Source organism: Rhinolophus sinicus, linkage group LG06 (genome assembly GCF_036562045.2).
Source record: "Rhinolophus sinicus isolate RSC01 linkage group LG06, ASM3656204v1, whole genome shotgun sequence".
NCBI lineage: Eukaryota > Metazoa > Chordata > Mammalia > Chiroptera > Rhinolophidae > Rhinolophus > Rhinolophus sinicus.
In genome coordinates this window covers 20,827,634-20,844,082 of record NC_133756.1, presented here as the reverse complement: position 1 = coordinate 20,844,082, position 16,449 = coordinate 20,827,634, and the positions used below count along the sequence as shown (strand labels likewise).

Sequence of the window (16,449 nt, the reverse complement as noted above, 5' to 3'; positions counted from 1 at the left end):
AGCCTGCTCTGTGCTTTTGCCCTGCTCTGTCAACACCTTCCCATCCATTTTCAACACACAACTGACAAAGTGATCCTTTTTTGAATTCAGTCATGTCACTCCTGTAGCTTCCCATCTCATTCAGAGTAAAAGTCAAAGCCCTTACGTTAGCCTAAATGGCTCTGCACATTTCCTGCCCCTGCCATTACTGTTACTTCTCTGACCTATCTCCTGCTTGTGCTTATTTGGCTTCAGTTATGTTGGACTCCTTGTTTTTTGTTAAGCATTTTGCACTGACTGTTCCCTTTGCCTGAAATATTCTTTTTCTATATGGTATTTTACATATGGTTCTCATGGTATTTTCTCAGCACCTTCTAATCTTTGCTCAAATGTCACATTCTCCAGGTGAGAACCACCCTGATAATTCAGTTTAAAATTACGTAACTCCCCAACCTCATTTCCTTTAACCCTCCTTCCTTGCTTTTTTTTTTTTTACTCAAAAAATTATCACTTTCTAATACTCAAATATATAGGTTACTTATTCCTACTACAGTGTAGGCTCCATGAGATCAGGGTTTTTAGACTATCCTGTCCACTGCTATATCCTCAATGTTTAGAATAGTCCTGGCACAGAGTAGGTGGCTTAGTAAATATCTGTTGAATAAATATGTGTCCTGTGTTATGATGTAAAGATGTAAAAGTGTGTTTCTTGATGTGTATTGCTGTAAAAAAAAGTTTGAAGTATATTAGCAAGTATTTACTATCAAGTTGGGAGTTTGAAAAATATGTAGAAGTTTTATGGCAAAGAAATTGAATGAAATTTTGTATGGTTATGAAGATAATAGAGCAGATGTAACCCAAGAGTAGTTCATTCACCCCAGACAAAGTGCTTTAACAACAACAACAAATTCTCTGGATTAAGAGTAAAGTGACCTAAATGACCTAAATATCACTTGTTAGAAACCTCATCCAAGTCACTTCACCTCTCAGGCTGCCGCTCCTCATCTATAAAATCATTGGGTTGAGGTACTCTCTATGATCTTTTCTAGGTCTAATGATCTCTGAAAAACTACATTTCTAATTTTTGCTATAATGATCCTGGAATGAAGTGTATATTAGTTGCAAGGACATACTTTTTCAATGACGATATTAATGAGTCTTACTAACTGTGTTCTGATGTATTTGTATCTCTTCATGAGCTAAAGAATTTGTATTTTAACATTCATATTTATGATAATTTATGATACATATGGAGAAACAAAGTTATTTGGATTCAAAATTCTGCATTACCCTATTTAGGAAATTGTCAAAAGATAAAAAGTTAAACTATAATATTGAGAATTTTTTAAGAACTATAGAAAAAAATTAATGCACAATCAACAGTCATTTTTTGTTTGTTTTTATTTCTTTTTCAGATGGTCTTAAAATCACTACATCTGCCAAAAAACAACAGTCTTTATGTTCTTACACCAGACTTGCCACCTCCTTCATCATCTAGTCATTCTGGGTAAGGTGTTTACTTTTTCCGTGACTCTAAAATGAAAATTTTGATTGTTAATAGCATTGCTTTAAGCTGTATATAAATATCAAAATCAAATCAAATCAAAATCTTGTTGAACCTTTAACTTACCAACAGCTGTTAATTATACAAATTTTCCAATTATTTAGTTTGGATAGTTTATTTGTTTGATTTTGATTTTAGTGGTTTAATCATTTTTTCCAAAGAAAATCTTTAGCTAAGCTCCATTATGTAAAAAAGAGTCAAAATTGGCACTGTTTGTTGGAGAAGGACTAGACCTGGAGAGAAGAGAATGAGTAAATGGACTCCAGCCTCTCCCCTGGCTAAGGAAGGACACACCTTTGAGGAAAATTCATGGGCTTTGCAGAATAGTTTGAAAAACAAATATAATGTATTTTACATTGCTGATATTATTTCCTCCAAAAAATACTATATTGTTTTTTTTTTAAGAAAAAGTGCTAGAAGTCAACTGAGACCAGATGACTGACTATTTATTTATTTATTTACCAAAAACTGTGTGAAAATATCAGATATAGAGTTAATTCTTTTTTATGAAAAACTTTTCCCATTTCCCCACTCCCTTCCCCTTTGGCAGTCGTCAGCCTTTTCTCTATATCTGTAAGTTTGTTTCTATTTTGTTTCATTTATTCATTTGTTTTGTTATTTTAGATTCCATATGTAAGTAAAATCATATAATATTTGTCTTCCTCTGTTCAACTTATTTTACTTAGCATATAATATGCTCCAGGTTTACCCATGTTATCAGAGATGGCAAGATTTCATTCTTTTTTATTGCTAAATGATATTCCAGTTGTATATCCTCGTTTTATTTGTCATAGGTTAATTAATTATATAAGCAAGAAGTTATTTCTGGGCTCTCTATTCCATTGATCTATGTATCTGTCTTTAGTCAGTACCATACTGTTTTGATTATTGTAGCTTTTTTGTATAGTTTTATATCAAGGAGCGTAATATCTCCTACTTTGTTCTTTCTCAAAATTTCTTTGGCTATTCAAGATCTTTTGTGGTTCCATATAAATTTTAGGAGTAGTTGTTCTAGTTCTGTGAAAAATGCCATTGGTATTTTGAAAGACATTGCATATAGATTGCTTTCGATAGTAGGGAATTTTTAACAATATTAATCCTTCCAGTTCATGAGCAAGGTATATCTTTCCATCTATTTATATCTTTTTCAATTTTTTTCTTCAATGTCCTATAGTTTTAAGAGTACAGGTCTTTCACCTCTTTCATTAAATTATTCCTAAGTATTTTATACTTTTTGATGTAATTGTAAACAGGATCATTTTCTTAATTGTCCTGCTCGTTTGTTACTGGTATATAGAAACACAACCGATTTCTATATATTGATTCTGTATCCTGCAACTTTACTGCATTCATTTATTAGTTCTCATAGTTTTTTGGTAAAGTATTTAGGGTTTTCTATATGTAATATCATGTCATATGCAGATAATGAGAATTTTACTTTTTCTTTCTCGATATTTTTTCCACATTAGACAGATAATGTGCCAACATTGTACCAAGACTTGAGGGAGGCACATGTCACACAGAGTGTGAACACCCAATTATGACACTTGTGAACTACAAAAGAATCTTCTTTTACAATTTGGATGCCTTTTATTTCTCTTTCTTGACTGATTGCTGTGGCTAGATCTTCCAATAGTATGTTGACTAGAAGTGGTGATTAGGGTTTCCAGGTGGGAATTCCCGCCCGTTCTCAGAAATTTATTTCACTTTCCCATTCCTGAATCCCGAGATATAAACTGTTTTCTGTTCTCCACGATGAATTGTTTCCACAAAGTGATGGCCGATACTGCCAGTCACCTGGGTTCAAGGAGACGATTTTTTCTGATTTCCCAACCATTTTTCTCGGGATTCGGGAAGGGGAAAACAAAAAAAATTCCTGAGAACGGGCAGGAATTCCTGCCTGGAAACCCTAGTGGTGATAGTGGGCAACTTTGTCTTGTCCTGATCTTAGAGGAAAAGCTTTTAGCTTTTCACCATAAATATATTAGCTGTGGGTTTGTCATATATAGTCTTTATTGTGTTGAGATATGTTCCTCTTATACTGATTTTGTTGAGAGTTTTTAATCATAAAAAGATGTTGAATTTTATCAAGGGATTTTTCTGCATCTATAGAAATGATCATATGATTTCTGTCCTTTATTTTGTTAATGTGATGTATCACTGGCTTGATTTATTTGTGGATATTGAACCATCCTTTTATGCTGGAGATGAATCTCACTTGGTCATGGCGTAGAATCCTTTTAATGTAGTGTTTAATTGGTTTGTTAGTTTTCTTGAAAATTTTTGCATTTATGTCCATCAAGGATATTGGTCTGTAGTTTTCTTAGGAATAAAGTTTTTATTAAGATTTTTTCTCTATTTGGAATAGAGGGTCTCATTGTTTCTTCAGTTTTCATAATGAAATCAGTACATTTATAGAATGAGCACATTATTTTAATATTTAATTGTATATTATGGTATTATTGCTAGATAAAGCAAACTAGTCTAAAGTGAATGGTATGCTAGTGACAGAGTAAAATTTTTTGTCAGTACAGTATCATTCCAGAACTATGTTTAAGTTGTTTTTAGAGTTTTATCACTTTTATACACGTTTTCCTCTTTTTAAATACAGCTTGATGATTTTGTGTGGTAGAGAGCCCTGTGCCCCTAAACTTTGAGTATTGCCAAACCCTTTACCCACCACTACCAAATATCTTTGCTATTTATGTAGTGGAAGGGAAAAACTCATGGTTTTATCTACTGCACTATTCACAGGACACTTCTGGCCACCAAATGTGTGGGTATTTTTTTTTGCGCACCAGCCTATTCTTCAACAACCACTGAATGTTCTGCAATTTAAATAAATTGTGATAGTATCTACCCAGAGGTGGCATCAGATCCCACAGGTCATGGCCCCCATGTCAGACAGCAGTTGCAAGTGTAGGTTGTCACCTGTGCTTCTGACCAACAGGCTATATAATTGGAGGTTCCCACAACCTCCTTCTTGGGTTTGATAATTTGCTGGAACTTCCTGAGTTCTGGCTTGTAGAACTAAGGAAATCGCTCTACTTACTATTACTGACTTATTACAAAGCATATTTTAAAGGACGTAAGTAAACAGCCAGATGAAGAGATACAGAGGATGAGATCTGGAAGGATCCTGAATGCATGAGCTACTTTCCCTATAAAGTTTGGGGTATGCCACACTCCTAGGACATGGATGAATTCTTCTTTACCAATCTGGAAGCTCTCCAAAACCCTTCAGCTGGGGTTTTTTATGGAGGATTCATTACATAGGCATGGTTGACTAAGTCTTTAGCTTATTAGTGATTAACTCAACCTCTAGCCCCTCTTCTCTCCCCAGAGGTGGGGAAGAAGGGGTGTAGGTGGCTGAAAGTTTCAACTCTCTAATCACAAGGTTGGTTCCCCTTTTAATCAGTCTCCATCCTGAGGGGTTTCCAAAAGTGGCCTCATTAACAAACTGTGTGATTGAAAGGGGCTTTTTATGATTAACTAAAGACTACTTGCTCCTTTCAGCTTTATCTGTCGTATCACTTAAGAAATTCCAGGGGTTTCAAGAGCTCTGTGTGGGGAACAAGACCAAATATATATTTCTTATTATAGGTGATACCATCACAGGTTATAATCTATTATTCTCCAGTAGCATGATTAAATGGAGTCACCAAAAACGTTTTCCTGGGCTAATGGAAATGTTCTTCGTTGCCATGTGGCTGACCTTAGGTTGATTGCCAACTGCTCAGTCATCAGGCAAACAGGGGCCTACGTGCTTCTGAAATGCAGTGTTTAATGGAGAATGAGTCTTCAAATAGTGTTCAAGTAGTCTTACCTAGTTGGCTTTATCAATTTTACCAACTTATAATAATGCTGTTTTCTGTGTTGGGACAATAAGAAAGACAGAAAAATTCAAAGCCAAACAAAAAACATAAAGCACAGAATAGCTGAGTGGTGGTGAATGTTTGATTAAAATCTAACTAAAAAACCAAGGTGTATTTCTTTTAGTGCGTTAATCTAATTCATCTTTCTGTAAAACTAGAGATTGTTTTTCTTTTTTTATGTATGTGATACATATCTGAAATTCTGATTTCATGGGAGACAATTAAAAAAAAGCAAAATTCATGCAGAACCTTCAAGGCTATTGGAAATAATTATTTTTAACTTGTGATTTTCATTTTGTGCTTCACCAAATAAAAATATTTTTTGACAACTATACACTGGAGTTGAAAAACAATTTCCTAGTGAGTTATATAGCACATCATATTATCAAATATGGTAGACATAAGATTGCTCTGTGCTAAACTTCATAATGAATCAAATTGATTTATTTTCCAGAATTTTGTTATAATTGGTGAATTCATAGAAAGATTATTTGTAACTTGTAATCTAATTTATAATCTAAAAAGGAGAAAATAAAAGGTAATTCTGATTTTTAGTGTTACATATGAGAACTGACAAATGAATAAAAAACTCTGAAACTGGTAGAGGAAAATAGGAAAGTTTATGTTCATATTATCCCCAGCCCTTTCTTTTTGTTTCTTCTTTTTTTTTAACTTGTAAATATTTTTTTTAAAATTAAAGTTTATTGGGTTTCAAGTGTACAATTCTGTAATACATCATCTCTATATCACATGGAAGGAGAACTGTCTCTGGGTGGTGAACACCCAGCCCTTTCTTCATATCAGATTTGGGATTTTTTTTAAAAATGGTATATTTTATTTAGGTGATTGGTTTGATGTTTAATTGTTTTTACTGTTTTATTTCTCTGAGATGAGTCAGTGGATGTTGGAAGGTAGAGGGGAGTTGGAAAATAAACTGCGGGTTAATTGCAATGCAGAACTTTGACTAGGTCCGGCTGCTAGATTCTACCATTCCAATTCGGGTACAATGACAGACATTAGGTTCTTCTTTATAAAGTACCAGTTTCCTTTTCTTTCTTTCTTTCTTTTTTTTCTTAAGTCTGTTTTTCCAGGACCTGTCAGGTAGTTGTTTCAACCTAGTTGTGGAGGACACAGCTCACAGTGGCCCATGTGGGGATCAAACTGTCAACCTTGTTGTTAAGAGCACCGCGCTCTAACCAGCTGAGCTAACTGGCTGCCCCAGTTTTCTTTAAACAGAGTAGACAACATTGGTATTATAGTGTCATTCTTAAACAAAATTCATTATAACCAAATCAGGAAAGTAATGTAATTACAATCTATCTCTCCAGACAAAAGACATCAAGGTATATATAATGAGAAGAATTTTACATTGCAGTCTCAGCTCGGCTTGGGCCTTACATTTTTTATTTTTAAAATGGGGAGTATTGTTTTTAATACATTATTTTACTTATTGAATTCTTAAGAATATTCATGAAATTTCAGCATGTGAATTCATTTTTAGTTACAGTACATTATTAATAATTTAGTAAAATGTAGATATCAAATAGCATGCTCTTAAATTATTTACTGACAAACCATTTTATGCTCAAGGTTTTGTGAGAAATATACTGTATTTCCACGAAAATAAGACCTAGCTGGACAATCAGTTCTAATGCATCTTTTGGAGCAAAAATTAATATAACACCTGGTCTTACTTTACTATAAGACCAGGTCTAATAATATAATATAATATAATATAATATAATATAATATAATATAATATAATATAATATAATATAATACCGGGTCTTATATAATATAACACCGGGTCTTATATTGATTTTTGCTCCAAAAGACACATTAGAGCTGATTATCTGGCTAAATCTTATTTTCGGGGAAACAGGGTAGATACAGAGAACTCTATTTTAAACTGTATCTTATAAAAAATTGTTTAACTTGATCTTACTGCCACTAGAGGGTGCCTGGTAATTGAGTCTTATATTTACAATTTCTCTTCTGGAAAAAAAAAAAGCCAAGAGCAGCAAAATTATGGTATGAGCGGCTATAATTTAATTATATTTAGGATTATTTTAAAGTAAATTATGTTTTTCAGAAAACAAAATTTCAAGCTTTCTGAGAATTCAAGAGCCAACTCTTAAATCAATCTTTGTAGCAGTTAAAAGGCATGTATAAACCATTTTTAATAAATCAGATTTCACTAATTAATTGAAAGGTGAGGTAGTACCTCTATGGCACAACTTCAAATTATACTATAAATCGTAGTAAAATTAGAAAGGGGGCGAACTGTTAATCATACATGTTTAATATTATTATAGGAAAAATTCAGTCCATCAAAGATTTATTGATTACCTATTAGATGAAAACAAGTTCTGTCCTCAAGGAGCTTGTAACCAATTTTTAAAGGTATTAGGCTTTTTCTAAATTCATTTCTTTATCAGAATTTTCCTTAGATACCATGCACTGTTGGTGTTCTGTCTGCCACTCAGTTTGATTCATCAGTTAGGTCCTCTTTTCTTCATCTGCTCTAAATGTTGGTGTTCCCGAAAGTTGTTTTTAGCAGTCCCTGCTACTATACCTACTCCCTGATATCTACCTCAACCGTTCAGTTTCCAGATATGTATAGTGACTCACAAATCTCTATTTATAAACTCAGAGGTCCTAGTTGCCAATGGAATTTTTCACTGGTGTGTGCCCCTTATGTAATCTAAAGTCGTATGTCTAGAACTGAATTAATCCTGAGAAAGCTATACTACTGTCTATATGTTTTTTTCCTCAAATGTACAAGGGTGCAAAATACTGCTGCATATTCCAAGTAGGATGATGATTATATAAAAGGCCAGAGAGTTTGGCATATAGTAATTGATGACTTTGTTGAGTTCATTTTTGGCAGAAAGATGAGAATGAGAGCCAGATTCTATAAATTTTAAGGGATAAGTGAGAAATGAGGAATTGGAGTTACTTTAGTTTCAGAAAATTCAACTGTGAAGGGAAGAAGAAGTTGAGGTAGGAGTAGGGTAAAAGAATTATTAGAAGTATGAGGAGAGAGACAGCAAGTAGGAAAAATTTGAAAAAGTGACTCCAGAAAAGGGCTGGTGGCCAACAAGGCTATGGGAGTGTCTTAGCTTAAACTGCTATAACGAAATACCATAGGCTGGGTTGCTTAAAAAACAGACATTTATTTCTCACAGTTCTTGAGGTTGTAAAGTTCCAGCAAGGTTTGTTTTCTGGTGAGAGCTCCCTTCCTGGCCTGTTTTCTCGCTGTGTACTCACGTAGCAGAGAGAGCTCTGGTCTTTCTTTTTATTATAAAGACGCCAATTCTGTTGAATTAGGATCCCACCTTTATGACCTCATTTAACTTTACCTCCTAAAAACTGTCTTCAAATACAGCCATATTAGAGGTTAGAATGTCAACATCAGACTTCTAGGGGGTAGCAGTTCGGTTCATAGCAGGCAGCAGAGTGAAGTCCCGGGAATAAGTGTTGAAATGAAGTTAGCTAGCGGGTGTAGAAACAGTAGGAAAGGTGAAAGAATAGAAGATTGAAACAAATAGAGAACATTTCTAGGTTCTGGATTTCAGAGCTGTTATAGTAATAGTGGATGACAAAGTACAAATTATGGATAACACTGAAATAGAAAATAGGCAATAGTTACAAGAATAAGGATGTTAAGGCAGCATGAAGTTAAAAGTGTTCAGTAAGTGACAGTGATACAACAATTACCGCTTCTGAAGATAGGCTTTTTGCCAAGCCGTTTATATGTATTTTATTAAATCCTCACAATAAACATAAATAGGTATTACTACTCACATTTTGCAGATGGGGAAATGCATTTAGGGGTAATGGTGAGTTGATGAAGAGAAAACATTATTGGGAGTTTGTTTAGGTTCTTATTTTTAGAAGATTAGAGATACTTAATAACTTTACTCTGCACAGCAGGTCCTCGAATAACGTCTTTCCATTCAACATAAAATTGGTTATATGTCGTTTTACTTGAATTCACAGAACCTATCGACAGCATTAAGTGAGGACTTATTGTATTAGAAAAACATAAACCTAGGTATAAATGTTATGTCCTATAAGTACTATGGCCTATAAAGGACTTACATAATCTTGTCCTATTTGCTCTCTTTTTTCTTCTTTTATTACTCTCTCTCTGGCTCATAGCTTGCCAGCCACATTGGTCTTCTTGTTCTTCTCTAAACATTCTAAGTGTACTTGCACTTCAGGGCATTTACACTGCTATTTCCCTGCCTAGAATGATCTTCCACCAGTTATCAACTTCACTCATTCCTTCACTTTATTCACGCTTCTACTCAAATGTCACATCCTCAGAGAGGCTTTTCTTCACCCCTTGTCTATACAGCCCCTCTGCCATACCCTCTTCCTTTATCTTGCTTTATCATTACGATGCATTATATTAGTAATATTAGTAATATATTCATATTTGTTGTCTTTCATTACAATATAAAGTTACAAAAAATCAGGGACTTGTTTTTTGTTCACTGTTATAGCCTCAGCGGCTAAAAGAGAGCCCAAAACATAACATATGCTTGGAAATATTTGTGGAATGAAAACTGTAAAGTGACATTCCAGGATACTTGCTTCTTATGAGAGACCAAAGCTAAGGATTAAAGTACTAATGATGTGATAGCAAGCATCATGCAGAACAGAGATTTAGGTATTTGGGGAACAGAAGCCTTTATAAGTGTTCCATAAATGTAATGAGCTAGCCAGTCTGCACTCCTTGGCATCAGCTTAGCCTTTATTTTTATCCATTGCTCCTTATGGTTTTCCCTATCATTGTGTGGAGTAATGGAAGGAGCTGTGGCTTTATAGTCAAATCTTGTTCAGTCCTGTATTTGCCCTCCACTGGGTCTCAGGCAACACCTTTCCTTTGAGTCTTAGTTTCCCTAGTATGATTTTATGTATGGCTATCTTCATTCCAATCAGATCCTGAGTTGTAAAGAGCAAGAACATTCTAACTGAGCATCTTCCTGAGCTCATGCAAGTGTCGTTTATGATAGAGGCCCTTACTAAGCAAACAGTTGTTGTAATGAATATGAAAAATTTCATGACTAATTGAGGAATGTGATTTTTGGTCCATGTATCTGTAGTGTCTTCATTGGCTCTTATGCTAATTTTCAAATTTATCATAAAGTGTTTTTCAGATAAATGGCGAGTCCATTTATTACGTTATTCATGCAGGATATCAATTATTCACTCAGTTACCAGACATAGTTTGAGTACTATGTCTTAAGTACAATGTGTTAAGTCCTTGTTCTCGGTGCCAGTGAGGAATGAGATGACAAGGTGCCTGCTTTCATGGAGTTTACAATATAAAATGTGTAGAGGAGGGTAGGATGTACGGACAAGCAACAAATTATAAACAAGAAAGATATCAGATGATAGTAAGTGCTTTGCAGAAAACTAAAAGAGAGTTGACATGATAAGAAGCAATTGAGGGGGCCGGCCCGGTGGCTCAGGCGGTTGGAGCTCTGTGCTCCTAACGCCGAAGGCTGCTGGTTCAATTCCCACATGGGCCAGTGGGCTCTCAACCACAAGGTTGCCTGTTCGATTCCTTGACTCCCACAAGGGATGGTGGGCTGCACCCCCTGCAACTAACAACTGGCAACTGGACCTGGAGCTGAGCTGTGCCCTCCACAACTAAGATCGAAAGGACAACAACTTGGCTTGGAAAAAGTCCTGGAAGTACACACTGTTCCCCAATAAAGTCCTGTTCCCCTCCCCCACAAAAAAAGTAATTGAGGGACTACTGTAGGTTGTAAGATCTGGAAAGGCCTGTCTGAAATGGACCATTTAAGCTGAGACATGAACAATTGAGGAACCATTCAAATGAAGAGTGTTCTAGGTAAGGGAAATAGCTAGTGCCAAATCCCTCTGGCCATGTGTAAATATACTAGTTGGAGAAGGTTTAACATTTTGGATTTTGGTATTACTAGTGATCACCTTGCTAGAAAAGGACTGAGAGGATGACTTGGTGATAAAAGACAGTCTTTCAACTTTGCTTTGGTTGCATTCTGATAAGTGATGAAAATGTCCAGGTCCATTTTAATTTTGTAGATTTTCTTAATTTTTATGGCAAAGTGATAGAAAATAAGGTATGCTTTGTGTGTAGTTGTCCTTTTTACACTAGTAATGGAGTCTTGCTGTTGAACTCTGACCTTTTTACACTGGGAGAATGGTTCCAGTTAATATTTTAATGACTTCTATGGAGGTGTCGTTGAGGTCCAGTCATGTAGTCAAGCATATAGTCCTCTTGTGTGGCCTCTGAGTTGTGAAGTTGCTGTTAACTACAGCTTTGAGTTGGTTGCTATTTGTGAAAGCAGGAGTAAATTCAGGGTGCTAATTGATACTCCTGTAAAAGTTGAGTAGACCACTGAAAATGTATGGCCTTTTTTGTACTTGGAAAACCATTGATGGGAAAGCAAGTGACAGTAGCCTTGAATTAAGCAAGGGTAGGGCGTGGTATTTTCCAATGGGTGCTGTGGAAAGAACTGAGGAATAGTGAGTCCAGATATCTGAGTTCCAGTGCCACCTCTGCCACAGAATCACTGCATGACTTAGGGCCGGTCACTCCTGTGCTCTAGACCTCAGATGCTGCTAGAAAATAGAGGCTCTTCTAGATTCTTAGGCATCGATGACGCCATTGATTCTTTCCTCTAAGGTTCTGATCAGTGGATTATACACACAAAAATTAGTATCCAAATTGGAAAGCAAAACTGCTTTAACTAAACTAGCACCCAATGGAGCATGTGGCTTAGACTTGAGTCCTAAGTGAGGTCTTTTACCTCTCAGTCCAGATCTAAATCTTAGGACCCATGTACTCAGATGGCCTTAGAAATAGTTAGGACTAGGTCTTCTGAGCCTGGTGGACTGATGCAGTAGGCCTGCTTCACCAACATAGTCACAGTAGGAAAGACCACTTAGAGAGTTCATGGCAAGTTTGTCCAGGGTGTATCTATCAGAGGGCAAGAAGTAAAAGAGAATTTAGTGTACTGGGGCATAAAAAGTGAAAGAGGAAGCTGCTGGTCTTGTCCCTGCCTTCTGGGAAATCTAACCTAGTGTAATGTGACCTTGTGAATAATTGTAATATTCACTTTGTCTGGGAGAATCAAGTCTAGAATGGGAGAAAAAGCTACAAGTGTTTTCATTAAGATTCTTCCTTTGTGAGGAGAAATGGCATGGGCAGAAATAGTATTTTCCCTATGAGCAGAGGCAGAAGCTGGAAAAGAAGCAAAGAAAACATTTTTGTCATGATCCTTGAGGTCTCTTCTAACTCTCTACATTTGATATGGAGTTCACAACATCCATGAAGCATGGTATAGTGATGGGAAGAATGAAGCATTCCTCCCCTGTCTCTGTTTCTTGTGTCCATCCAGCAGCTGTAGTAGTAAGTAGCCACCTGTGCCCCTAGCTTTGGTTTTAGCTAAAGCTCAAACCACCCTCTGGGTGGTATGTGTATTGATACTCGTATTGATACTCTTTTTTTCATTCCTGTCTCTCCCACTCCGTACAGAGGCCATTTTAAACACTCATCTGCCTATTATCCCAACTAAGAAAGATAACTGAGAACTATCATGGAGCTGTTGTGGGATTCAGTTATTAGGACATTCTGAGGATGCTTTTAAATAGCTCTCATCCTCCTCCTACTTCCCCCAACACCTCATAATCTGTGCATAAATGTTAATCCTTGTAATATTTTTCACTCTTTTGTCTATATTCTGCTATTGCAGTGTTTGGTGTACTCCCTTATGCAAGAAGCGTCACATCCATGAGAGCTCTGAGTTAGAATGAGAGGAAAGAAAGCTCTAGGATATCATCTTTGGAAGGATTTAAAGCAATTATCTAATCTAGTCTCATTTCATGACTAGGGAAACTGAAATACAGAAAGGGGAAGTTAAATAGTCTATTGGGCCTTAGCTTCTTCACCCAGAATGATCAGGATGGTAATTTCTGCCTCCCAGAGCTTTTTGAAGAGGCAGTGTGATTAAATAAAATAGAACATGTGAGCATTGGACCTGGCACAATGCAGGTACTCAATAGTTGCTCTTTCCCAGATTGCAGAGCTAGCTGGTTAATAAATGAGCCAGGACTTGGCTCTCATATGGTTCTTAACTCCAAAGCAATCATCATAGTACCTTTGATCATTGCTCAAAGGATCAGGGTTGGTCCTCAGCATAAAGTCTCATTTGAACCTACTAGTTCAAGTGTAAAGTAAACTAGGAGCAGTGCCTGCTGGCCTATAGTAGATGCTCAATAAATCCTTTAACTGGCTGGAGGAAGTGATGCAGCTCCTTTAGGAAGATATGAACAACTTCCAATGGGGAACTTTGGCTAAGTATTTTTATTTTCAAATTAGAAAAAAAGCAGTAGGTTTTAACCCCCAAATTATTTGTTGATGTGTCATTTAAAATGTTTGTTTTGAGTGTCTTCTTCATGGTGGCTTTTTATTGATTAATATTTGTGAGATTTTAGCAGTGTGGCAGAAAAGAGACCTTAAATGCCCTATAAGTGACAGTTTTCAGAAAACTTTATAATGTTCTGAATGGATCAATGAATTTTTTTCTTCCAAAATGCTTTACAAAGCAACTTTTTTGTTGTTTTCACAAAGGCTATTCATCTGTAAAAGTTTTATCAGTGTTGTAATCAGTACAATATTTGACAACAATTTGGTATATCATTCTTAAAGTAATTCAAGAATAAATTTATTTTACTTATAAATTTATATTTTGTTGATATATTTATTATAAATTTATCAAGAATAAATTGATATAATCAGTGTTTCAAGTGCATTATTTTATTACTGTTCAACTTAAGTTTAGTTCTAATGAGTGTTATTAGATTTTATAAAAGTGAAATTTAGGAAATTAGGTTGGTAAATGTTTCAGTAAATGACTACTGAAAAGTGCCTCATTTTAAGAAGAAGACATTTTCCTAAAGTTATGCATTCTGAATGAAAGAAGAAACTTGTTCCCAATTAGAGCATTGATGGAGATCACAGCACATCTAATTGGATTGATGAACCAAACCCATTTATATAGTTTACTGCCTATTGTTAGGTCAGTGACTACCGAGATTAGCTTGTTAACATCACACTTTGAAAAAGAACTGCAGGTATTATCTGTGGTTGATTTAATGTACACTCAGAAACTTGGTCAGTAATTCAAAACAAAAATCAGTGTATCTGTAAATGTAATTTTTGGCTTTTTTTGTATTTTGTCCAGTTGGATAGAAATATGTTTTGACAGTTCTGGTATGAACTACTTGATGAATCACAATATATCACTATTACCACTAATTACCACATTTTGATTAATCTTACATACTTTGGTTAATACATTTTGCTGAATCCAATATATCACTATATTTATAAACAGTAATTATAGACATAATGACACCTGAACTTTGAAATCATCATGAAAAATGTTATTAAGAATTATGTGAAACCAAATGTTTGTTTATCTAGACATTTTTAATTGCCAGCAAAAAAAAGCAATTAAAAGTCGCTGCAGAGTAAGAGGCCAACCTTCGTTAAATGTGGTTTTAAAATTGTTACAGAACTTGTGGTGATGATAACATGGTGTCTAGGAGGATGTTAACAACTGTAGCAGAGTGTTAATTAAGAATGATGTAATCTGCAGCTCAGAATTATTAGTATCATATGTTAGCTTAGCTGGACAGGAGCAAAACCTAGTTTCAGTTATGATGAGGGCTCAAGTTGTATTTATAATGGAAAGATTAACATTTTCTTTTTATGCTGTTCCTGAGACAATTTAAAAATCCTGAATGAAATACAGTCAAATGTAAACATCAAGTCCCTAGCTCATTTACATATGTGCCAGATTTCCAAACTGATTGCTATTTGAACCTAATCTGTCATTGCTGGATGCATTAGCTACAACAAACATTACATTTACATATTGATTTCTTATTTTGTTTTAGTGTAAATAATCCATAATTATAGTAAATTTGGTCTTTTGTTGACAAGAGCTCATATGACTATAAGTTTAGAATGGAAATTTAAATTGCCATGTGTCATGCTTTTTAATTTAAAATCTTGATATATCTGAAAGGCTAAAAAGATCATTGTAGATCATATAATATTCCCAAAGAGACAACATTTTGTAAGGCCTTTTGGAATGATATAAAGTATTAGTGAAAAATTCAATAGCACATTACAAGTTTATTATTTACGTCTTTTGATAAAAAGTTATTTGAAAGAAGTTACTGTTTTTGCTTCAATATCAGGTCATATTTAAAAAATAAAATCTATTGGAAATTAACCTTCTAAGCCCATTACTTTACAGTGATATTTTTGTTTATGATACCCAGTGCAAAAAAAGAAATAGCATGCTCACACAGCAGGAATAAAACAGGAGATTTTAAATTTCTGTATTGGTGTTAATACTTTACTTGTCTTAATTACATATACAGCATTAATTTGAGAAGTATAATTTCACTAACAATAATCTGTGTTGTATCAGTCAACATATAGTCTTATTAAGATGCAGTAGGAACAAATTCCTGGTTTTCGTTTACATTGATTAAAAGTATGTTGTATTTTTTTCATTTTTAATTACAGTTGACATACAATATTATAATTGTTTCATGTGTACAACATAGTGATTAGACATTTATGTAACTTACAAAGTCATAACCCTGATAAATCTAGTGCCCATCTGACTCCATACATAGTTATTACAATACCGTGTTTCCCTAAAAGTAAGACCTAGCCGGGCAATCAGCTCTAATCAAGACCTGTCCGGACAATCAGCTCTAATGCTTTTGGAGCGAAAATTAACATAAGACCTGGTCGTATATTATATTACATTATATAAGACCGGATCTTATATTAATTTTTGCTCCAAAAGACGCGTTAGAGCTGATTGTCCAGCTAGGTCTTATTTTCTGGGAAACAGGGCTATTAGTGACTATATTCCTTATGGTGTACTTTATATCCCCATGATTATTTTGTAACTACCAATTTGTATTTCTTAATTCCTTCCCCTT

At 34.9% G+C, this 16,449-nt stretch overlaps 1 protein-coding gene and 1 non-coding gene across 3 annotated transcripts in view; one reads left to right on the top strand and one right to left on the bottom strand.

Moving 5' to 3' along the window:
* The window catches only part of FAF1 (Fas associated factor 1), a 391,473-nt gene that overhangs the window by 144,787 nt on the left and 230,237 nt on the right, over positions 1-16,449 (top strand). For both annotated transcript variants that reach the window (XM_074334706.1, XM_074334705.1), the window contains one exon: positions 1,395-1,486. In XM_074334706.1, the coding sequence (XP_074190807.1) occupies positions 1,395-1,486 (92 nt within the window). The remainder of the gene's footprint in view (positions 1-1,394; positions 1,487-16,449) is intronic.
* Positions 3,007-3,109, bottom strand: LOC141572599 (small nucleolar RNA U13). Its single transcript, XR_012497920.1, has one exon. It is a non-coding gene; the product is annotated as a small nucleolar RNA U13 (small nucleolar RNA).